We start from the raw sequence: 22,711 nt of genomic DNA, 5'->3' as shown, positions 1-22,711 counted from the left end.
AGAACGCAGTCGTGCGGCACAGGTACCAAATCAGAATCAACACCAAAGTCCCCTTTTTTCAGGCCTGCCAGCCCAACTGAACTGCCTCTTTGGTCTGCAAAACCGCAGAGGAGCCGTTGGTCGGCTGCGTCAGCAAGTCTCTCGGCTGGATCATGGTATCTCTACCTGGGCTATTGGTATCTGTGCCTTACACCAACATAACATTCTTTCGATCAAACGCTATCTGATTCCGCTTCCGCTTCGGGAAAAGGCTTTCAAGCTGAATCCAAGTAGGGTAAGATGCGCCGAGGCATGCCGCAGCAACTCGCCGGGATGTGTTGGCGCTTGGCAGGGGTCCAACAAGAGTCGATGGGCCGGGGCGCAAGGGCGGGTCCGGGCCGATGGAAAGGGTCCCGGTAACTTTATCGTCATGTTTTATTCTGTGTCTACAAGCCCGCACCAAGGATTGCCGACGGCGGAAGAAGGGGTAGGGCCACTCATAGACTATCGGGTTATCACCCTGAGTTTTGCGCCGCAAATATTACCTCTAGCTAAACTTTTACTACATTCAAGCCCCGTGATGATGGGAGCTGTGTGACTTGCCCTGTCCGTCTCCACCTATCCAGACTGGAGAAGCTACGTTAACTTCGTGAAGCGCATCTTCTGACATGAAAATCTCGTAGCAGTGCTCAATATGGCTTTCCTTGTCGTACCGGCTTTCCGTCCCAAGACCCTTAGCCCTCATCCTGAACTCCTTGCGCCAGTAAAAGGCGCAGTGAGCAATATGCCACCCTGTTGATGTGTAGAAAATTGCCTGTTCATGCGGCAGGTCGGCGAGACGAGAAATGCTCTCAATGTTGATGGGAATGGTTGCATTTTTGTCCGCGTAGTAGGGCCAACTGCCATTCGGACCGGCGCGATCAAACTCGGCCACCAGCTCGTCTTCCCGGCAATGGTCCGGAAGCCAGGAAACTGAGAGAGTGTCATACTTGCACCCAAGATCGAGGGCTTCGGAAACAGATGAGCCGCATTGACAACTAACGGGCTGTGGTGGTCGAGGGCCTGAATTTTGCGAGCCGATAAAATATGCCACGCCAGAAAGACCCAGAATGGTCAAGAGGGCATGGCAGATGAGAGTGCGAGAAGAGGCAAGCGCTGTTGTATAATGCTTTGCTGGCGGCTCTGGCACCTCCGAATCATCTCCATTGCAGCTAGATGATATCTCTTCTGCTGTGCTTGGTAAAGAAGAGTAGTTGGCCTTCTTGCTTTCAAAGACTGAAAAATGCATTGTCAGGAAGGTTTCTTTGACAGTTGGAAACATGTGCTTGAACTTGCGGAGGACAACGAAGAAGGGCTTCAGACGAAAATTTCCTTTGGAAACGACGCAGCATGTAACTTACATTCAATTCGAGTCATTTGCGTCGGGGTTCCTTTCTCTGCTGTGCCTCATCAATGTGGCGACATCCAAAAGAACTTCCGTAGCACGTCGGATATTCAAAAGCTGACATGGTGAGATACCACTAACGCTGCCAAGAAATAGGATGCATTTTCTCATCAACAAGGATGCGAAATGGCTGGAACATCGTTGGAACTTCTTGTGAGCCACCCTGGTCGGCCGCCAGCGTGCAGTCAGTTCTGCAGGGACCCTGCCCAGATGTCTTCGGAGTTTCAAGCACCCATCGCTGTCGGTCTTGGAGCCGCTTCTACTTTACAAACAGGCCCGATGCTATCACGGAGTCTCGGTCCAATGAGAACATTGTAAGAGAAAGTCGTGATGCGGCGCAGACATGACGAGTTGCTCAAACTCGCCGGCGGGAGCCGCGGCTACGCATTTGGCCGAAATCCTGAGATGCAATCGGCCTTGTGAGCGCCGGGATCAACAACACCAAATCATGTATGTGAACGTTATGTTCTATTCACTTGGCGACATCCGAATAGGTATATAAACCTCAATGCCTTCCTCTCGTCAGGACTTTTGGTCATCAAAGCAATCAGTTCATCCACACTACCCAAGCACTCGAACATCCAGCCAACTTTGTTTCAAATCTCAGACCTGCATCTCAGCTCTTTTCTCATCGCAACAGACAAAATGAAGACTCAAATCATCTCGGTCCTCTCTCTGGTGGCTGTTGTCACAGCGCTGCCTTTCATCGAATCCAACAAGGTTGCTGCCGAAGGCTCTGATGCCACTCCCCAGGTCTATCCCGCTAAGTGGGCTCGCGAGGAGACCGATGCCACTCCTCAGGTTTACCCTGCGAAGTGGGCTCGTGAGGAGACCGATGCTACTCCTCAGGTCTATCCCGCTAAGTGGGCTCGCGAAGAGACCGATGCCACTCCTCAGGTTTACCCTGCGAAGTGGGCTCGCGAGGAGACCGATGCCACTCCTCAAGTTTACCCTGCGAAGTGGGCTCGCGAGGAGACCGATGCCACCGTCCAGGTGTATCCTGCTAAGTGGGCTTGAGTCTTAAAGGTAGGCATTGATCTTTCTTCCAGATACTTAAGCCGAGAACTAATGGAAACACTAGAACCGGAGTGACCGAAGCTTGAGCAGGGTCAGCATCTCAGGGAACGGCAATAGGCAAGAGATTTGGATGCTCTTGGAGGGCTGGTTGGAAAGAAGGGCATTCGCGTCGCAGCGGTGGAAGTTATCCATACAAACTTGAACTAGAGTAGAAAGCAAACAGATAGTCCAGCGCAATGACAACTACAGTTCATAACAAGATATCTGTCAGTGAACAGCGAAGTGATGTTGTGGTCGAGACTCTTCTAATTCGGAGTTTTACGGCTTTGAAGCAGTGACACAAACCTTTTAAGTAGTCACACCGTTCTAAGAGTCCATACAACATTCCGAGAAAGATGCACATAGCAGAATGGGTTAGCTTGGAAATCAACAGAACTTATGTGATCTTGTTGGTTTGGATCGTATCCCTGTCAATTGGCCCGCATGCTCTCGCGCCTGCATGTCGCGGATGCCACGGCAGCTTACGCGAATAGGAAGGTAAGGAGTGACTTGGACCAGAGCGGAGTCTGGACTTCTCAAATGGCGGTATTTCTATTGCCGCCTGCCATGGTGCTGCCCTTTAAAGTCGTGCATGCTCCTAGGTTTGCCCTCGCACCAACGTCTACTTGCCCCCCAAATTCCCCTCTTGGTCACCCAAATTGCGCGCAATATCCCATCACGATCAATTGCGTGAGCACATCCATCCTTGCGCCATCCATATTTATGTCGCAGTCAGGACCTCAGTTCTTACTTGTCGAGAACGACTGCGTCGGAATCCCTCGCTCCACCATGGCCTCGGAAGGCGAGGAGGTCGGCGTCGAGTCACCATCACTAAACCAGGAGCTCTCAAATCTCAACATAGGAGACCCGGATGCGCAAGACTCGGAATTATCAGATGAGAGCGACGTCTCAGTTGATGCTTTCGATCCTACTCAATGTCTTTTCTGCAATTGTCACGGTGAAGACCTGGACGAAAACCTTGATCATATGCGAAAGCGACACGGCATGATCATTCCCTATCCTGAGAGTTTGATAGTCGACCTTGAAACATTAGTCAAGTACCTCCATCTCGTAATCTACGAGTACACCGAATGTCTCTATTGTGGATCTATCCGGAATACTCCACAGGCCGCGCAACAACATATGACTGGGAAGGGACACTGCAAAATTGACGTCGAAAAGGAGAACTCTGAGTTCAAAGACTTTTATGACTTTCAATCTAACGCCGGTTCAGATGGTGCCCGCTTCGGCGATTCGGGACCCGCTTGCTTTGTTGACGCGGAAGACGAAACAAGGCGCTTGCCTTCGGGGAAGACGGTATCCCATCGAAAGGCGAAGAAAGTTCGTGATCACCGAGATTTGAAGTCGGGAGAAGAAATCGACAATTTCTCTCTCTTGGAAGAAGGGAAGCGCCCCGATAGCCTCAGTGATTCCACAGCTATGGTGGTCAACAATGGGAAAACCAAAGATCTGGTTGTGTCTGAGAAGAGCAATGACCTATTCGACAAGCAACTGGCAACAATGAGGCAAGGAGATCGATTGGCTCTTGCTCATTTGCCTCTTCCGCAGCAGAGAACGCTGGTTGTCAAGGCAAAGAAGCAACAAGAGATGTGGAATCGCTTTGAAAACGACCAAGCAATCAAACTCCAGTGCAAAGCCAAAGCAAAATGAGACGTATCTACTGTTTAGCAATATGATCAATGTGACCAAGATGCAAGAAATGTTTGATTGTCCTCTACTCTCCACCGCTCAATTCATAAGAAGGGCCTTCCCGGCTAGATGCCTTATTCATGGGTGTATTACACATGAAGATGGGAGTCTAGGAAAACGCTGAGTGTCATTAATGGGGTAAAATCCAAACAACCTAAGCATACACATGCCTGGCCGGCGCTGACCACATTTAATAGATGCCCACCGCAATTGTATTTCTGGGATAGCTCTTTAATGGTACAATGATGTGGCGAGCCTGAACCAGTCTCCCCTAAGCAGACGTACAGAGGTACTGATTGTCGTGTACGTTTAAACCCTAGTTTGAAATGAATTTGACAATCCAAATATCTTTTTGCAATTTAACATTGGCCTCGGGTCAGAGTTGAAAACTGTTCTTCGTACCGAAGTATTCTTGGAAAGCGGGTGGCCATAGTTCAACACACCCACTAGGTGGGTGCAGCGCCGTCCTCACCAGACTCCCGCACCAATGAAACCCAAGGCGAAGTCAGGAGATTTTCTCCCGAACTGTTGGTTTCTGCAGCGGGACTATTTGCACGATCCACTGGTTCACACGTTCAGTCTCCGCCAATAAGTAGACCTTCATCAGGAACGCCCTAACGAAATTGAGCCGTTTGAGTCAAACAACCACATTCTGCAGCCTCGAATTGACCAGAGGCGGGGTCCGCGGCACTTGAGACCACTTCACGGGCCGCCACGTAGAGGTGAGGCGGAGTTGGGCCAGCTAGAGTGCCAAGTTTAAACTTCAACTGGGATGCTGCTGGTTTGCGAGTGACGTGGGCGTGGAGCCGAGGAATTAAAGACTGATGTGCACCGCTAGTTCCCGATCTGCGATAGAGCATAGATCCCTTCGGCTTGGATCCCCCTTAGAGATTTCTAGAATCTCCACAAATGGTAACCGAAACGCCAACGGTCGTGATGATGGACGGATCCCTGGGGTTCAGATCGCGAAGCGCTCGGTAAGTGGGAGTCCTGCGAAGGCCACCAAAGCCCAACTCGAAAGCCTCGTGCAGCTTTTCAAAATTTCTACATGAAAAAGGGAGAAGAGCTGGAACGTCCTAAAAGCACATCTGGCTTTTTGAATTTAGGGCATAAATGTCTGTTGTGGTTGTTGGGCCACCATCGACCCCGGGCACCATTCAGCTGTGGGAGGTTGTCGTGAACCCACGGACGGTGCTAAGATGCTTGTAGGCAAATCCCAGACACGGCAAAGTAGCAACCAGCGCACGTCAGCATGTGTCGTAAGGCAGAGTCCATGCAAGCACAAACTCAACGGGCCAGCCGACGTCACATCTGAAACGGCCCAGATGAACGCGCGGAGCATGCCGCTCTCGCCGCGAATATCAAGGCGAGCACGCCTCGGGTTGGGCTGCAGAGAGGGGGTGGCATTCTTGAAATTAAAGGCAGAGAAGGGATCCAGAAGTCTTTTTATTCTTTGCCCGCTTCGATGATTCGACTGTGAAATCTACGCGTTCTATCATTGTCGTCCACTTATCATTATTACATGATCATGGATACCATATCAGACGCCGTCAAGCTTTGTAAGATTGCTCTGGATGCAAAGAAGCTCCAGGAGATCAACTACGGCCCGCCACGGCCTACGCAAGTCACTTTGTTCTGGAACCTCGTGGTTCTCTCTCGGTACAACAAGTACACGCCCCTCTTCACCACGTTCGCAGGAGGTATGTTTCCGTAAAGCCGACGTTTTCAAACCAGCACGACTGAGCAGAGACAGTGTGGTCCGCTTTGCTAGCTGGAGCAACCGAGCTATCCAACCCCCATTCGAACATTCAACCCGCTTTCGTCTTCCGACAGACTGCGTTATGTTTCCTTTCGGCCTACCTGTTTTGCGGTGCGGCAATGGTTTGGAACGACTATGTCGACCGTGAAATCGACGCAAAGGTCGCTCGGACGAAGGATCGCCCGCTAGCGGCCGAGAAGGTCACCGTGACCGATGCCATGCTGTGGATGGCGCTGCAGCTGCTGATGGCTTTGTCTTTGGTTCACAAGATGCTTGATGGGAAGGATGTGTATGGCTTGTACCTGCATGTCGCCGGATGTCTGTTGCTAACTTCAGTATAGGTGGAAGCACATGATACCCGTCATCATCGCCTCTATTCTTTATCCTTACGGAAAGCGACCGAATGCCCGCCGCCTTCGCATCTACCCGCAATACATACTTGGCTTCACCATCGCCTGGCCCGCCGTGATGGGACGCTCAGCCATTTACGGTCGGCAGCAACCTTTCGACTTCACCGTCAGCCAGTGCTTCCCACTTTGCACAATGGTGTTCTTCTGGATCATCTACCTGAACACTGCGTACAGCTACCAGGACATCGTCGATGATCAAAAGATGCGAATCAACTCGTTCTATACGGTTGGCGGACGGAACTTCCATCGGTTCCTTGTCGCCCTCGTCGGCCCGATTCTGATCTGCCTGCCCTTGTATTTGATTCAGTTCCGATCATGGTGGCTCTGGACCAGCTGGATGGGAGTCTGGACCGTGACCTTCTTCAAGCAGCTGTCCCAGTTCGATCCTAGATGGCCTGCGACCGGAGGCGGAGTACACAAGAGCAACTTCGTCCTCGGAGTCTGGACGATCGTGGCATGCGCTGTCGAGGTGCTCCTGAAAGACGTTGATACCACGCGCTCTGCTTTCAACCTCGATGGTTTTGTATATAACAATGCGTCTGCTTGATTGTTTGCTGCGAAATGATACCAGAGACTGCCGAGTCTAGCGATAAATGTTTTCGATGATATCAGTCTGCCACAGTCGAGGATAGCAAACCCGACTCGAGTGCCTGCATGGCACGTCAGGAACAAAAGGCAGGCACAGTACAGTACCCGGCAATGATTTATGATTAGGTGAATGAGAGTAGAAATACACGAGAGCGTTACGGAGTTATAAGTAATGCTTGAATCCCGTTCTTTCGGTGATGTTTTATTTCCGTCAATATCTGCCCTACAACGACATCACGTTCAGTACAATGAGGTGGTTTTACAGCATTATGCAAGTACATTAAGTTCTACACATGAACAATCCATCGCGTCGCACTTCAACTAGATCTACCAAGTCCCTGAACTTTCATACGACAAATCACTGAGCCGACGACAAGGTCAATCAAAAAGGCCTAGCCACGCTCTAGAATTCATACCCATATCCACCACCGAGACGGCCAGAAATCCCAAAGAGGTCTATGATCCATGTGAAGAATCCGAGGACGAGCCCCAAGATGCCGTACCTGAATAAGTCTGGCATCAGGAATATGGAGTCTTTGTACCTCAGTCCCGGAATCTTCTGCGTCAGAGATCTGGGATCGTCGAGGTAGTAGTAGAACCGCGTTCCCATAGTCTTGAACGGGGTCTTGAAGATATAATTCATCGCGTAATACGTAATCGAGCCGACGGCATCGAAACGAAGCTCGCCATGGGCGCCATGAGAACGGAAGTAGTTCACAATGCGCCGGACCAGCCCAATCATCTCGTCGTTCGTGAGGTACGGAGTAAGACCTTCGAAAAGGATCAGAACTGGCCGGTCGACAGGAATCTTGGCCTCGCGTTGCCAAGTGTCGCTGTGAATGTTGGGGTGGATCAAGCGGTACTCAGCCCCTTTGACTGGTTCCGGGTCATTCAAAACTTGGCGCCGTAGTTCGATGACATCCTCCTTATCCGCGTCGATCCACACCCTTCCCTCTCCCTGCCACTGCACGCGATGGCATCTCGAGTCCATCCCGCATGCCAAGTGGATCACCGTTGCAGGACCCGGATTTCTTCGAAGAAACCTCTCAGTGCAAATGTCTAGCATGCGACCGCGCATAGCTACCGGTGCGGAGAACGTTGGAATTCTCGTGAATCCCATGGATGTTCGATTGAAATCATAGCCCTGTTCCTTGATCTGGTTGACGATCTCTAGGGCGTACTGGTCATTCAGAATCGGCGATGCAGACTCGGCATCCTTGGCGCGGGCGAAGAGGGTGAGCAGGAGAGTTTCCTGCGCACCTGACAACTTCACCTTGCCTTTGCTCAGAGCAGTTGTTGTAACAGCCGTGGACATCGTGATAGCTTGGGAGTGTGATTGCGGCTCAGAGCTGGAAATGCGATGGAATTCACTGCCTTTTGGCTGTTGACACTGACTGCTTCATAAAGCCCGTGAGGAGACGGCTTGACATTAGAAACGGCATGTGCCTCGGCATATGACCACAACCCGGCCGGCGTACGGACGACGTGTGCGTGGCAGGCCGTGGCTCGTGTCTTCGAAAACGTTCACTTTCCTTCGAAACTCCGGCGCCGATGAAAGTCATCTCATCCCTGCTTCCCCGGTGGAAGCCACCACAGCTCGCAACCATGAGACGCATGGCCAAATCGGATGGAGAACAATGCGACAAACACGACCGCTCGTTCTCGCCAGTCTCAGCGGGGTTCGGGTACGAGCAGAACTGGGTTCCCTACGGACTCCGGCAGTCGGGATGCGCTGCAGCGGCGGCATGGAAGCTTCTGCCCCGTGCATGAATTGACTTCTGAAGCTTCGATACATGACCTCATGATATCACATGAGGGCGGCACAGGCGCGGTATGCTGAGGTAAGGTCAGCTACATCCTTAGCTTATCGTCGCTGCCTACAGCCTAATTGAGTCATGGTAACGAGCTGTCAGGGTGGATGATCGGGGGCCTGCCATCGGCCGAGAGCACTTTTACGAGCGTATTCGTATCTCAGAACCACTGCGAGCTGTAAGCAGCTCTCATGCGCTAGCTCGTGAAGCAAGCTGGAACATCAGAGACTTCCGTTTTGTTTTCATGGCTCCGTGTTACACGAGCAGACCCAATACGTATCAGCGCAGGCTTCATGTTGAGATGCACAACACAGAAACGTCTAAGTCCCTCTTTGCGTTTGAAAATGCCAAATGCATTCGAAAGCAACTGCTCGGTGAAGGTGCAACGAGGTACGCATCTACGCTGACTTGAGATGGATGGTCCACTAAGAATCACGTTCTTCGGGTTTCAGATGATGCCCAGACTGCCAAACGCCCATGCAGGTCAGAGACGCTGATCTGGAGGCATTCAGCGCTGGCTGTAGTCCTCGTGGAAAATAGTTCGCCAGTAGGACAGCAGCGTGGACATGGCTCAAGATGGTCAGGGCGAACTTGTCAGTTCATTAGTTTAAACCAGGTGGTCCGTACGTTTACGATGCAGCACTGAGTCCATGTACCTAGTAGTATTGACTTTCACGTATTCAAAGGGAACTAGAATCATTTACACCAGTGATCCCGCTCAACCAGCACTGGAAGTGCTTGATAATACCATGACAACCCTGCAGTCGATCGTGCTCAATCTTTGGACATACTACAATGCACCTTACCTCCACTTATTATCCCAACCAGCCTGCTCAATAGCAAAAGCAATAGCCAGCTCGGAGAACCTCGCCATGTGGTCAATAGAAAATACGCCGAACTCGTCATCAATGTCCATCCGGTCCTTGCTGGTGTGGACATAGGGATCGAACTCGCCAGGGAAGCCACCAGCAACGGGGTTGCCCTCGGAGGCAAACGTGGCAGGGAAGCCCAGCTTGGTGTAGGACATGTAGTCTGATCCAGCACCGGGCATCAACTCGTACACACTGGTGGTAATGTTGATGTACTCGGTGCTCAATTCCACAGCCCACTTCGTCAGAGGCGCGTCCGCATCAGTCTTGATGAATCCAATCGACTCGGTGGCGTTCCGCGCGATGAAGGCGGTCATGTCAAACTCCATCATAGCACCAATGTTCGCGCCCTCCTTCTTCTTGTAAGCGGCGATATCCTGACTACCGAGAAGACCACCTTCCTCAGCGGCATACCAGTGGAACTCCACAGGTCCCTCCTGGGGAATGTAGCCGCTCAGAGCAAGCACGCGGAAGGCCTCGAGGATGCTGACCGTGCCGGAGCAATCATCGTCGGCACCGGGAGCAGGGAGAAGAGGGAAGAGGTAGTTGGCGGAATCTTGGTGGGCGCCGATAATGGTCAGGGGCTTGGAGAAGTCGCGGACCTTGGGCTCGAAGCGCGCGATGATGGAGGACTGCACGAAGTTGTGGGTGAAGTACTCGAGGGAGATATGGGTATGGTATGGAGATTGCGCGATAATCTCGGCGATATGGTCGTGCAGCCACTGGGAGCTTTCCTCACCGGTCGGACCGTCGAAGTATCTGTTGTAGTAGCTCGTCATGTGGGCAAGAACGTCGTGCATCTCGGTCTGGTTAACCTTGGGGAACAGAGGCTTGATCAATCGCTGGTGGGTAATCTTGGGAAGATCTGAACAAAGGCTCGTTAGCTCAATGTCTTCCCGGTCGATATAGGCTGATCTAGCACTTACTGGCCTTGCCGGACCACGCGCCGACGGAGTCCTCCGCATAGAGGTCCTGATGGTTCGTGATGTCGCGGAACTTCTTGCCCTTCCGACGCAGACGAAGCTTGTCTCCCTCCGTCATCCATTGAGGCTCCTTCTCGCCAAAGACGTGAAGCAATCTCCGCTCGGCGAGCTTGTCCGCCTTCTCAGGTTGGAGGGACAGCAGGGCATCGACGGGATCGGGATGCGCCTTCAACGCGGCGAGGACTGACTCATCGGCATCGTGGATTCGGAACGGGGTCGCGGCATCTTTGCTGGCAGGCGCGATAACGAACTGGTCATTGGAGGCGCTCAGCGCGAGCTGCGAAGAGCCCAGAAGGAGCAGTAGCTTGGTAGACAGAGAGTAGCGCATGGTGGCTGTTGGGTTGCGGTTGTGGATGTGTGGAGGAGAGATGGGGCTTGGCAAGGGGTTATGAAGAGAGATGGCGCTTGATGCCTCAATCAGCGATAAGCGCATCCACCGTTACGGGTATTGGTACGAGTGACCAAGGTCGGAAGGTCGCTGAGAAACGAACGGCACAGCGGCGATGATGCAATCGAGTGCTGATAAGGATCGATTGCAGGGGTAGCAAAGGTCCCTTTTTTCGTGTCAGAGCACCCAATGTGCGTTGCTCCAGCAACGACACTTAGTTGACGCGTTATGTCTTCAGCTCTGCAGTCCGAGTGCGCCACAAGTGGATGGCAAGAGAAGTTCGTTTTCAAATGATTCACAAATTTCTGATGATTCTTTAAACGAATGATTTGTTTCTAAATGACTGTGTTCCGCTGATAATAACCACGAAAACTCATCTTACTTACTCAAGATAACAGCCGTTCACCTTCGTTGGCTTGGTTGGCCTGATACTCTCCCGATATGTTGCCAACTTGTTCGCGACAGGTAGAGCATTCGGTCCATCCGCCACCAAGGATATGAGTGACCCTTTCAGGACATCCTAACTCGGGCATGATCATTTGCTCCCTCGTCAACGTCTTCTTCTTCGGCAGAAACCCCCAGGGGTTTACCACCGTCATCGTTGAGGTTTCCGCGCCCGGTTCTGTGCCGGACTCTGGGTTTGGGGCGTCCGGAACCATTTTCTGGTTCTTGTTTTTCTTCGTATTTCCCCCCTCAACTTTCTTCTCCTTCTTCTTCTTTTTGGGCTTGGGCAGCTCACCCCAAAGGGCCCCAGAATCTGCCTCGACCTCTGGTACAGCTTCTGGCTCTGGCTCCTTCTCCTGCTCAGATACTATCGTCTTCTCACGCTTTTTCTTCTTCTGTTTCTTGGTCAAAAGCCCCCAGGAGTCTTGCTCAGATTCTGCCTCGTCCTCCAATACTGGCTGGTCTCCCGGTTCTTCCACCGGGCCCGCCTGCAGGATTGAAGAGGCCAACTCGTCTCTTTCATTTTCCTTCGCCAATCTGGTCCCCCACTCCGACACAAGCTCTACTCCATTATTTATGAAGACACCTTCGTTTCTCTTCAAGGCTTTGTTCTTTTTCGACTTGTTCTTGTCCTTCTTAGACTTTGTTGTAGGCTGGACCAGGTTCAATTCGTCTTGTAGGCAGTCCTCTGGCGGAGCCTCGGGGATACAGTCCGCCGGGTCGGGGATATAGTCCGCCGGCTCAGCAAACTCTTCGGTCGTGGTCTGTTCAGCCACAGCCCAATCATCTGACGGTGGTGTCTCGGGCACCTTCGTCTCCTCGGCTAGTGGCTCAGCTTGTGACCCAAAGGACAAGTGATCCTCCGCAGGCACGTCGGCTGCCGTTTCCGATCCATCCAAATGGGCTTCGTCGGTTTCGAAAACGGATTGTTCCTCATCAGCAACCGATAGTACACGGCGGTTTCGCGAGTTCTGACAGCACAGCAAAAACATGCTCTTCACCAGAAAGTTCGAATAGACCGTGCCATGTTGAATACATCCCAAAAACACCGAATCGTCCAGATACTTCGAGGTGTTGAACATGAGTCTCAGGCGGCGCTGTAGAAAGCTTCTGAACCAGATGTCATGTTCACTCAGAAGCTGGCAAGCCTCGGAGGCCGATACGACAACGTCCAGCGGCGTCAAATAATCAGCGAGCCGCAGCACTTCTTTCTTGGCCATTCCCACCAAGGCCGGAAGACCATAAGCCTTAGCAGCGCAGTAGACATGCACACTCGTTTCAAAGTCGGACTTGATGACGCTGATGTTGGAGTCATAGAATGTGGGGGGTTCTTGCTGTGAATGGCTCTGTGAAAGGGTCTGCCAAGTCCCAGTGTAGAGATAATGAACCAGTACATGACCGGCATCATCTGGAACTTCCTCGATATGTATGTCGTTGAGTTCATCCTGGGGTTCATCGCTGGGCAAAGTGACTAGCGCCCCAAGCAACTCGCTTGCATTACACAGCAGGTCGCGTGGAACAAAGAACGGTATTTTGTTCCTGAAGTATACCCTACAGGTTGGGCTCGTGTATGGTCTGAACCCAAGTGCATGTCAGCTCTCTGTTGCACCTCGTGCGGAGGGGATACCACTCACGAAAGCACCGGCGCATCTTCTGGAGCTGGAGCCTCAGGCTCATCGGGCGGGGGTAGGGGCTCGTCTTCTGGAATCATTGGATAATCTGCTGGAGGCTCAGGCTCATCGGGCAAGGGTAGGGGCTCGTCTTCTGGAATAATTGGATAATCTGCTGGAGGCATTGCGTCGACAGTGGTAGTGTCTGTGATCTTCGCCTCCGATTTCTTCTTCTTTTTGGCCATAGCTGTCGATGCCTATGACTTTGAGAAAGCATTCCACCCAAAGCCGCCTTATGGTACTGCTTAAATAGTCAAAATTCTGCTCCGAGTCGCCCGCGGTCCGATTGGAACATGTTGCAGGCGCTTCAGGTGCCTCCAAGCCAAGCGATTTGGGCCTTGCTGCAGTTGGCGTACGCAAGCCTGATGTCCTTTCCTCTGTGGAAGGATTTGCCACCAACAGCGTGACAGAAATATTTGCAATCCAACCAACGGCCCATGGGATGGTTGCAAAGCAGCTTTGTGTGGCTTGCATGCTGCAGTTTCCAGCCAATGATGGTTGGCCTGCACATGGAGCGACGCTCTGTTGGTCCACGTTGCACCTGCTGTAAAAGCACCCCGCATAGTGCAATGCAGGAAGTCCTGATATCTGTCGCAGCAACTTCGAAAGTCAGGCCACACTTTTATCAGGCACATGCTAGGTTGCGTTTTGGGTCTGTTGATGGTTCGTATCCTTGAGTCAATGAAAGTTCTGCGCATATGAGGCGGGGAAAGCGTCTGTCCTTTAGGTAACTGGCAGCCAGGACAAGACAAGCTGCCTGTTAGCCTGTTAGATTTGCTTTGACTATGCAGCTGCTTAATGGCAGAAATATCTGGGTCGGTTTAAGACGAGCATTATCCTAAGGGTGTTGAAATTTCTGTACTACGAGCTATGGGTAAGGGTTTGCTCCATGTCTCAAGTATATCGGGAATCTTTGACGCCCACTAACCCTCTTGGAAGAACGACGATTGATTCTTGAAATATCTCAATCTCCCTACTCGGGGTAACGCATTCCTGGAATGATGTTGAGACCGCTATCAATCTCTCTGACCATGCTCTGCGAAAGCTCTTTTCCCCCCGTCGGTAAACACAGCTAAACAAGCCGTAGTCCTCAGAAAGGAAGCAAATCATTGCATAAAGATCAAATCCGTGCCGAGTATAATGAGGCCTCACAATAACCACTCTTGCAACCCTCACAGAGCTCCCTTTTGTGGGGAGGTGTTTCCTTCTTGCTGTAGACAGGACGTTCCATGTGCACCCCCGCCCATTTCTTCAGCCGATACGCGACCCGCTCGACGTACGAATCTTCATCCAGGGTCAGAGTTCCTAGTTTCTTGCAGGCTTTGCAGCGCTGATTGTACACGACTGCGTTGTATCCGTTGTCGGGGTACCCTCTGATGACTATGGTCACCTTCCCGCTGCTCCAGGCTGCCTTGGAACAGCCGCCATTGTCGCAAGTGAACCTCCCCATCACAAAGGTTGAATATCTCTGATCAGATTCTTGATTTATGTTTCTGTTGAACCACACGGAGGTGATGTGGTCGGAAACGGCGTCGGCAACCTCTTGGTTTAAGTGTGGGAATGTGAATGAGGTCTTCGTCTCGCCGCTGAGACTGGTGGACCTTTTCTTGGTCATCTCGGGAAAAGTAGTGGTTCTTTATCTCCTGAATTGTTTGGTTGTTTGGTAATTTGGTCTGGCGAGAAGATTTATTGTGCAAATTGATGGCCGGCATAGCTGCCATTTTATCGAGGTCTTATTACATGAAGCTGAAAACATGCTGCGGGGTAAACCTTTGAGGCTAGATGCAACTGGCGGTGAAATTTCCAGATTGAAGACGTGCTATTGCAGACGTAGGCTTGTTCAAATGCTGGAGGCCGACCACCGCGATATTGTTGAGATGCAAAGCATCAGCAATCTGAAGGTGTAATGTCTTACGATGCAAGGGGCTCCCTTTCATTGTGACGTAGTCGTCACCAACAGAGAACTTTTTAATTCTCTTGTTGTTAAGGATGGCCACCTTCAATCAATCAAAAGTACTCCTTTAAATGATGGCATACAGGTAGTTGGCATGGGCTTTGGGGTCAAAATAGGTCAATTCACGAGGATACGCGACATCAGAAAAACTACTAATTTTGCGAATGACTACTTCCCACAATTTTAAGCATTTTTTCGGTTGCATCTTGTCAGCGCCTACTCCATGGAGTAATGATACTAGTGAAAGCGGCTCTCTCCATATTTCCGCCGGAGTCTTGGCCATATACCGACTTCAAATCATCCCGCCGGATGTCACGGGCTCTCCTGACTTCCAGGGGCCGCGACCCGTGTCTTCGTCCGAACCTCTCCCAATGAGGTCAATGTATCCGTTGTCAAACTTTACACGCCGGAACAGGCATTTGCACAAACACCCGGAAGTTAGTGCTGCAGGATATGTATTTTGCAAACGCATCATCTGGGACGAGGTACTTCACGTGAGAGCGACGCTGTTGCCGGCAGGTCCGGCGACCGGTGCTACGCCTCAGATTTGAGAGTATAAAGACCGCTGTGGAGTGAGCTTCACAATGATTGCTGTTCAATTGTTAAGGAATAGTAGAAAGACACAAAACTGTGTTCTAGCATCGGTCCATATTTGTAGCTCATCATGTCGAAGTACGCGGCCGCTCATGAAAATATCGAAGGCCCAGGCGACGCCCGTCCTACAGCTGCCCAAATAATCGCCGATGAGAACCTCCACAACGCACTCGTCAATAAGACCATCTTCATCACCGGCGCAAACCAAGGTATCGGCCTTGAGACAGCCCGCGCGTTGCACTTAACCGGTGCCACCATCTACCTCGGCGTTCGCGACCTCACCCATGGCCAAGCCGCCATCGACGACATCAAGGCGACGAACGCAGACAGCAAAGGCAGCCTCCACCTGGTAGAGCTCTCTCTCGACTCTCTCGCCTCAGTGCGAAAGGCAGCAGCGGACTTTACAGCGCGCAGCACACAGCTAAACATCCTCGTGCTCAACGCAGGCGTGATGCCAGAAACCAAGCAGACAACCGAGGATGGTTTCGAGAAGACGTTTGCGACCAACCACCTGGGTCACTTCCTCCTCTTCCAACTCCTCAAACCACTCCTGCTGGCTTCTTCAACGCCCCAGTTCCACTCTCGAGTCGTCGCGGTAGCCTCGATGCTCCACCGTGGCAGCGAAGTGCTATTCGACGATTACCACTTCACCAAACGGCCCTACGACACGGTCATCGCCTACAGCCAAACCAAAATCGCAAACGTCTACATGGCCAACGAGATTGAGCGCCGCTACGGCGTCCAGGGCCTTCATGGCCTCTCGCTACACCCGGGCAGTATCATCACCAACATGAACCGCCACCAGATCGGCAAGGACCCCGCAGAGCTCAGGGCCATGTTTGGAGAGCAATACGACATCCTCGCCAAGTCGCTCAAGAGCCCCACGCAAGGAGCTGCGACAACGGTGTACGCCGCTGTGAGCAAGGACTGGGAAGGCCGAGGAGGCAGGTATCTGAGTGATTGTGGGGAGGTTGGACCGGTGAAGCCTGGTGAGGGTCCGTTTTCGCTTGATCAGGGGTTCGCGCCGTGGGCATACGATGAGGAAAAGGAGGGGAGGTTGTGGAGGGAGTCGAATTTGATGGTTGGATTGCAAGAGGGTTCTTGAACCATTTGGAGTTCCACGGTCATCTGCTGGGGCAGGGTTAGAGAGTAGCTACGTGTGAACCCAAATTGCTTCCACTTCCTCGACGAACTGCAATCATTTGACTGTGCAAGTCATGATGAGAATAATTTGAGTGTGACATTTCATGGTGCACATTTATGACCAAAGGTACTGAATAATGTTCAGCGACGGAGTCTATGTGATCACTCCGGACGTAGTGTAGCAGTCTAAGTGAACGTTCGGTAAAAAGCCAATCGTTATCAAAGACAGTACCGGTGATGTAACTGGGGAGAAGATCACACCCATGTTTCAACTATCCCGAAAACCAGCGCGGGAGGGGCCGCTTGACTGTGCACGCTTTCTCAGAGCGAAGGGTGCAGATGTCAACGCCCAACTGAAGTATAGAGACTTTGCGAGTCCTCTGACTGCTTCTGTATGCAATGGAGAACTCGAATGCGCTCGCCTTCTGGTGGAACATGGAGCGGACGTCAACATGAACCCAGAATTCGGCCCGTATGGCAGCCCCTGGGCAGCTGCTGTATCAATGGGACAATTGGACTGCGCTCGCTTCCTCGTTGAAAATGGCGCTGATATTGACGCACATCTGGAGTTTGGAGAATATGGGAGTGTGTTAGCTGCTGCGATTCTCGGGAAGCATCCCGTTCTTGATACGGTCAAGTTTCTCGTAGAGGAACAGCAGGCAGGTCCCTCCCAGTTAGTCTTTGTGCGACCACGGGGGAAGAATGACGGAAGGCTGAGGAAGAGATCGATTAAAAGGGGTTGGTATGATCAGAAACTAGGAAGGACGATGGCAGCATATCTTACGCAGGAGCTTGGGATGGAGGCTCAGATGTACCCAGCCTCGGCGTGCCACAAGAGGACGTAACACCTGCTGTTGCCCTTGCGCACTCGTCTGACCGTAACGATGATGACTAGTTGGAGATAGCTGATATTTCTAGTGGGAGCAAGCTTCATTCATCCCATCCATGTGCCGAGACTAACCGTTGTAGTTTTGCTGAGGCGGCGGCTGTTCGGGTCCATAGATATACGTTCGCCGTGATTCTGCTGAAGATCACTTTCCTTCTATGACATTATCGATAAATCACCTGGCATATATGAACGGTGCAACAATGAGAGATATAATTGGCAGTCAAGATTCTGTAGACTGTCACCCATCCTTTCATCAACTGCTGTTTCTTCCAAGACGTAGCGCTTATACTCCACGACGCTTCCTCATTCTCTGCGGAGAAGGAGCCGTACTCCACCAGAGATCATCTGATTCCCTGTCCCCGACGACCTCATTGCCCGTGATGCTTGCCAATCCCTTAACGCTTCGCGTGATTCTTCTCAGGGGCATGATGTCAGAGTCCAGAAGCCACAACAGCTCCTCAACTGCTACTTCCGCTGCGACTTTGAATACAGGCTTGAACCACTCTCTCTCCTCATGACCTTCCTCCAGCCCCGGATCAGGATCCACGGCGACGACAACCAGGAACGGCGCCGATGGCCGCCACCACTTGGACTTCGTAGTCGGCCGTTCAGCTTCCTCCAGGTCCAGCACAGATGCCACTGCCTCTTCAGATGCGACAAGAAACACCTTGTCCGACATTCCGGCGGATAGATACGGCCTGAGGTTATCAAATCTCTCCCGGAGGTCGTCGGCTCTTTCGTTGGCCAGGGCAGAATTCTCGATCCATCTGATCTCAAACTTGGACCTGGCCTCCTCAATGGATTCCATAGACTCCTCAGGAACGTCGCCTTCCTCGATCGCTCTCTGGAATGGAATCTCAACAATCCTGCCCACTTCTTTGACGAATGCTTCCCATCGTTTCGCATCATCGTAGCTGGCTGTTCGGAAGGCCACCACACCCCACGTCTGGCCCTCGTGACGTTTTCTCCAATGCTTCAGCCAATTCGGTGGAAAGTACTCCGGCACACTCTCCTTAGCATTGGGGCCCAATTCCCGCTGCTGCTCTTCATATGTATGCATAGCCAACCTCCCTACCCCTTCTTCGCCGAGCACGTCGCGCAATCCCGCTTGCATCTTCAAAAGCTCCCCCTCAGGAAGCTCGGCGATGTCAGCGTGAGTAGCATGGCGGTAGCGGTCATAGTTCCAGCCCGGTGGCCAATAGGAACTTGAGGCATCTGAGTAGACCGGCTTTTGGGGCGGCGGTGCATTTTGTGAGAAGTTGGGACGCGGCATATCGTCCGGTGCGGCTTATGTGGATAAAAGCAAAGAGCGATCTCCGGCTTTGAGTAGGTGAGAGGTTGAATTATGCCGATGGTGAGATGGAGATTTAGGACATGTCGTTGGGCAGTCGTCTAACTATTTCCTGCAGTTTCGTCCCCTTACATAAGGTAAGTGGTCGGTACGTACTCTGAGACAGGCATGAGACTATATCGAACCGTCTAGATTCATTCTACACGTTGGGACTATCACTCAGTTCTCGATCCAACACCCATTCAATTTACTCAATGACATGAGAGCGGTTCAGAGTAGCAGTAGTACGTCTAATACCTCCCGATGTTGGAAATAGACCAAACGCGAGATGTCTCGCAGGGCATCTTGAGCCTGAGCCCTTCTTAATCGAACAGCAAGTCGTAAGATAAGGCTATCATGTAAAACCACAACCGTTTACATGGACTTGGTTCTAGATCGAATTGAGCTCTTGCTTTTTTGTCCCCTCGGTTTTTGTCCCTTTCCTTTTTGTCTCTTCATCTCGCCCCCACTCTTCGCTTCCCAGATGCCCTGTCCGCCGAGACGTTTCTCCCCGACAGCCTTCTACTATTCTCCTGTCGATTACCAGGGGATGCCGGTGGCATACTTTGCAGGCTAGCTTCTTTCGAGCGAGCCATCGAAAATGTTTGATTTCGCATGATTTCCCAATGTCGTATTTGTGAAAGAGGGATCGGCACTTGGCATAAGGTTGAAGAATCCAGGTGTCGGCATTACCGCCCCTGGGATGTGGGGGTTCGAGGCCTTGGGTGGAGACAGCGGGGCACTGTTCGTGTCGTGTTTTCTGAGGCGGGATGCTGCGCGGGGCAGTCCATCGTGGTGATGGCCTCATTGCATTGCCGCATTTGGAAACACTGAAGACGAGCAAAAAAGAGACGGATGTGAACAAGTAGAAGTTGTAATTAGTCTAGATCTATCCAGCTCTAATGTCTATGTCATAAGATCTAACCCCAATTGCCCCAGATTCCCGCGCCATGCAATGCTCCAAAGGGTATACACCGACAAATATGGTACATACAAAAATACACACAAACCCGAAACCCGTCCTATCCCAATTTCACACACCTCTAAGCGTCGCTCCTGGGAGGCCACTTGACCCTCCTCTCGGCGCGCACGTACAGGTTGTTGGGGCGGATGAGCTGGAACATGGGGTCATACTCCACAGCGCTGTCCTGCGCGAGACTGAACTTGTAGCGGTAGACCAGCTTGGGCAAAAAGACCTTGACCTCCTGCAGCGCAAAGTTGAAGCCGATGCACATGCGCGGGCCCGTCGCGAAGGGGATGTAGCTCGCGTTGGGGCGGTTCTTGACCTGCTCCGTGTCCCAGCGGTCCGGGTCGAAGCGCGCCGGGTTGTCCCACACGAGCGTGTTGTTGTGGATGTGGTGAATCGCCGGAATGACGATGCTGTCCTTGGGCAGCTTGTAACCCCCAGGCAGCACCATGTCGACCTTGGAGGTGCGCGCGGGCTGGTACGACGGGTTGTGCTTGCGCTGCGTCTCCTTGATGTACTTGTCGAGGAAGGTGAGCTTCTGCGTCAGCTCGGCGGTGATCTGCGTGTCCTCGGTGAAGTCGTTGTCGATGAGCTCCTGGAGTAGGCGCTCCTGCATGCCGGGGTAGGCGACGAGACCGTAGAGCAGCCAGGAGAGCAGGGAGGAGGTGGTGGTGAAGCCGGCGCCGGTGGCGACGACGAGGGGCTCCATGATGCGGTCCTGGGGCAGCTTGTTGCCGTCGCGGTCGGCGGCGCGGAGGACGTAGTCGACCATGTTGTCGGCGTTGAGGGCGGCCTCCTGGAGCTCGAGGTTGGCGGTGCCGCCGCGGGAGGCGGCGGCGATGGACTCGTTCATCATGTCGATGATGCGGCCGCGGGCGTCGCGCAGGCGCTGGGGGTCGCCGAAGGGCAGCTTGGCGTACCAGGAGCCCATGGAGGTGATCTTCTTGTTGAGCTCGAGTGACTGGGCGATGCGGATGACCATCTCGTGGGGCGGGGCGTCGACGGCCGTAAAATGCTTGAAATCCATGCCGAGGACGAGCTTGCCGACGGCCTGGGAGCCGAGCTTGAGCATGTAGGGGTAGACGTTCCAGGCCTCGTCCTTGTCGTCGAGCTCGTCGAACACCTTGAAGGCGTCCTCGACGGTGGCCTGCATGGTCGGGGCGTAGTGGCGGACGGCCTTGGGGCCGAAGGCGGGCGGGAGGAACTTGTGGGCGAGCTTCCACTCGGGGGTGTCGGTGTCGCCGAGGAAGACGCCGGACTCCTGGTTCTTGATGGGGTAGAGGGGGTGGCCGGGGATGATGTTCTTTGTGAAGAAGTCGGACTCGGAGAAGACGATGTTGGCGAGCTTGGGGTCGTTTGTGTGGTAGATGACGGAGCCCATGTTGTTTGTCTTGATGAAGGGGCCGTAGCGCTCGAAGAGGCGCTGGTGGTTGCCGAGGTGGTCGGGGTAGACCTCGAAGTAGTTGCCGATGAAGGGCAGGCCGGCCGGGCCGGGGACCTCGCGGACGGCGTGGCCGTCGATGGAGAGGGCGACGGGGCCCTCGGCGGCGAGGACGTCGGCGACGGTTGTCAGAGCCTCATCTCCGGAGACGAAGCCGATGCCTTTGGGGACTGTTAGCTGGGTGCAGGAGTGAGGGTGGGAACGAGATGGTGCTTACCCTTGTGGTCGACGACGGCAAAGTGAGAGGCGGCGAGATGCTGGAGGCCCTCCTCGTCCGTTGAGGCGGGGATCTCGATCTCTGTTGTGGCTGAAGGGTCTTCACCCAACAGGTAGAAGCGTTGTGATGACATTGCGTGTATGTGTGATGTGTGGTGTGGTTTGAATGTGGCACAAGATGGAATGGAAAGTGATGATGCGACCAGATTAAGAAAAAAAATGGTATTGAGGTAGTAGATAAGAGACGTATTTACAAACCAAAAGCGGTGCGAGATGGGGATGCCACGAGCTCACGATATATAAGTAATAATAGGAGCAGAGGAAAAAAAAAAAGTCGCAATCCCTCAAGGGTACGTACCACCCCATCCCACCACCAGGTCCAGGCCAGGCAGATTAACGATGCCGCCCGCAGCTTATCCAATCTGATCCTGGGCAATGGCAACCCGTCGGTGGAAACAGACCGACGAACAGCTCAGACGCGAGAAGGAAAAAGTGGCCTGCCGAGGTTCACGTCAAAGTGTCTAACAGACCAGGGGTGGTGGGCGATGGGAAAGAAGAGTGGGCGGGTCGGCGCCGCGATAGGGGAGTTGATGAGATCATGGGCGCCCAAGTCCGAAGTGCGCGGGCGGGCGTGTAGCATTGAATCGGCATCGGCTCCGTGGGCGGCGTGGACTGCGTGGACCCGACAACAATTTGGAAGTAGTAGTTTGGAACTTGGGTTCTGTTTGGCGTTTCTTTGGGGGGTGTGGACGGAGACAAGCCGCGGTTCGATGGCATGACAGCGGAACGGAGGCGATACGAAAAGGAAGAGACGAAAAAAAATGGAAGCAAAAATCGGGGCTTTGAAGAAGAATCAGAAGAATCCGCATCGTTTGATAGGGCCAAGCGGGAGACAGGGACCGACTTAAAGTGGATGATCTGCGCTAACTGCCTGAGGTACGTACCTCACACACTAAAAAAGTAGTGTACAGGGCACTAAGAAAGGTGCCGAGGCGAAACGAAGAGACAACACAGCGAAAATAGGGGACCACCTTACGAATAGAGCACCGCACCGCACCGCGCCGCG

The 22,711-nt window shown here is 52.7% G+C and overlaps 9 protein-coding genes across 9 annotated transcripts; 3 read left to right on the top strand and 6 right to left on the bottom strand.

Annotated features, from left to right (window-relative positions):
• Nucleotides 1-547: 547 nt before the first annotated feature.
• Nucleotides 548-1,267, bottom strand: CGCS363_v001561 (uncharacterized protein; the record flags this gene model as incomplete). The annotated part of the gene is made up of 1 exon (XM_036633410.1): nt 548-1,267. The coding sequence occupies one exon, from the start codon at nt 1,265-1,267 to the stop codon at nt 548-550; it is 720 nt and encodes a 239-aa protein (XP_036502263.1).
• A 2,001-nt stretch (nt 1,268-3,268) lies between these two features.
• On the top strand, nt 3,269-4,150 carry CGCS363_v001560 (Core trichothecene cluster (CTC) protein 15; the record flags this gene model as incomplete). Its single annotated transcript, XM_036633409.1, has 1 exon — nt 3,269-4,150. One exon carries the CDS (start codon nt 3,269-3,271, stop codon nt 4,148-4,150), a length of 882 nt encoding a protein of 293 aa, XP_036502262.1.
• Nucleotides 4,151-5,717: 1,567 nt separating this feature from the next.
• mpaA (Polyprenyl transferase mapA) lies at nt 5,718-6,905 on the top strand (the record flags this gene model as incomplete). The annotated part of the gene is made up of 3 exons (XM_036633408.1): nt 5,718-5,889; nt 5,943-6,237; nt 6,290-6,905. 3 exons carry the CDS (start codon nt 5,718-5,720, stop codon nt 6,903-6,905), a joined length of 1,083 nt encoding a protein of 360 aa, XP_036501168.1.
• Nucleotides 6,906-7,349: 444 nt separating this feature from the next.
• On the bottom strand, nt 7,350-8,261 carry tcmP (Tetracenomycin polyketide synthesis O-methyltransferase TcmP; the record flags this gene model as incomplete). Its single annotated transcript, XM_036633407.1, has 1 exon — nt 7,350-8,261. One exon carries the CDS (start codon nt 8,259-8,261, stop codon nt 7,350-7,352), a length of 912 nt encoding a protein of 303 aa, XP_036501169.1.
• A 1,298-nt stretch (nt 8,262-9,559) lies between these two features.
• On the bottom strand, nt 9,560-10,937 carry LAP1-1 (Leucine aminopeptidase 1; the record flags this gene model as incomplete). Its single annotated transcript, XM_036633406.1, has 2 exons — nt 9,560-10,491; nt 10,553-10,937. The coding sequence occupies 2 exons, from the start codon at nt 10,935-10,937 to the stop codon at nt 9,560-9,562; spliced, it is 1,317 nt and encodes a 438-aa protein (XP_036501164.1).
• Nucleotides 10,938-11,383: 446 nt separating this feature from the next.
• CGCS363_v001556 (uncharacterized protein) lies at nt 11,384-13,296 on the bottom strand (the record flags this gene model as incomplete). The annotated part of the gene is made up of 2 exons (XM_036633405.1): nt 11,384-13,016; nt 13,076-13,296. 2 exons carry the CDS (start codon nt 13,294-13,296, stop codon nt 11,384-11,386), a joined length of 1,854 nt encoding a protein of 617 aa, XP_036501165.1.
• A 2,433-nt stretch (nt 13,297-15,729) lies between these two features.
• On the top strand, nt 15,730-16,764 carry WWOX-1 (WW domain-containing oxidoreductase; the record flags this gene model as incomplete). Its single annotated transcript, XM_036633404.1, has 1 exon — nt 15,730-16,764. One exon carries the CDS (start codon nt 15,730-15,732, stop codon nt 16,762-16,764), a length of 1,035 nt encoding a protein of 344 aa, XP_036501166.1.
• Nucleotides 16,765-17,974: 1,210 nt separating this feature from the next.
• Nucleotides 17,975-18,964, bottom strand: CGCS363_v001554 (uncharacterized protein; the record flags this gene model as incomplete). The annotated part of the gene is made up of 1 exon (XM_036633403.1): nt 17,975-18,964. The coding sequence occupies one exon, from the start codon at nt 18,962-18,964 to the stop codon at nt 17,975-17,977; it is 990 nt and encodes a 329-aa protein (XP_036501167.1).
• A 1,100-nt stretch (nt 18,965-20,064) lies between these two features.
• On the bottom strand, nt 20,065-21,779 carry Cyp4f5 (Cytochrome P450 4F5; the record flags this gene model as incomplete). The annotated part of the gene is made up of 2 exons (XM_036633402.1): nt 20,065-21,590; nt 21,647-21,779. 2 exons carry the CDS (start codon nt 21,777-21,779, stop codon nt 20,065-20,067), a joined length of 1,659 nt encoding a protein of 552 aa, XP_036501160.1.
• Between the last annotated feature and the right edge of the window lie 932 nt (nt 21,780-22,711).

Source organism: Colletotrichum siamense (genome assembly GCF_013390195.1).
Source record: "Colletotrichum siamense strain Cg363 chromosome Unknown KSG_Cg363_contig01, whole genome shotgun sequence".
Lineage (NCBI taxonomy): Eukaryota > Fungi > Ascomycota > Sordariomycetes > Glomerellales > Glomerellaceae > Colletotrichum > Colletotrichum siamense.
This window is presented reverse-complemented; position numbering and strand designations above follow the sequence as displayed.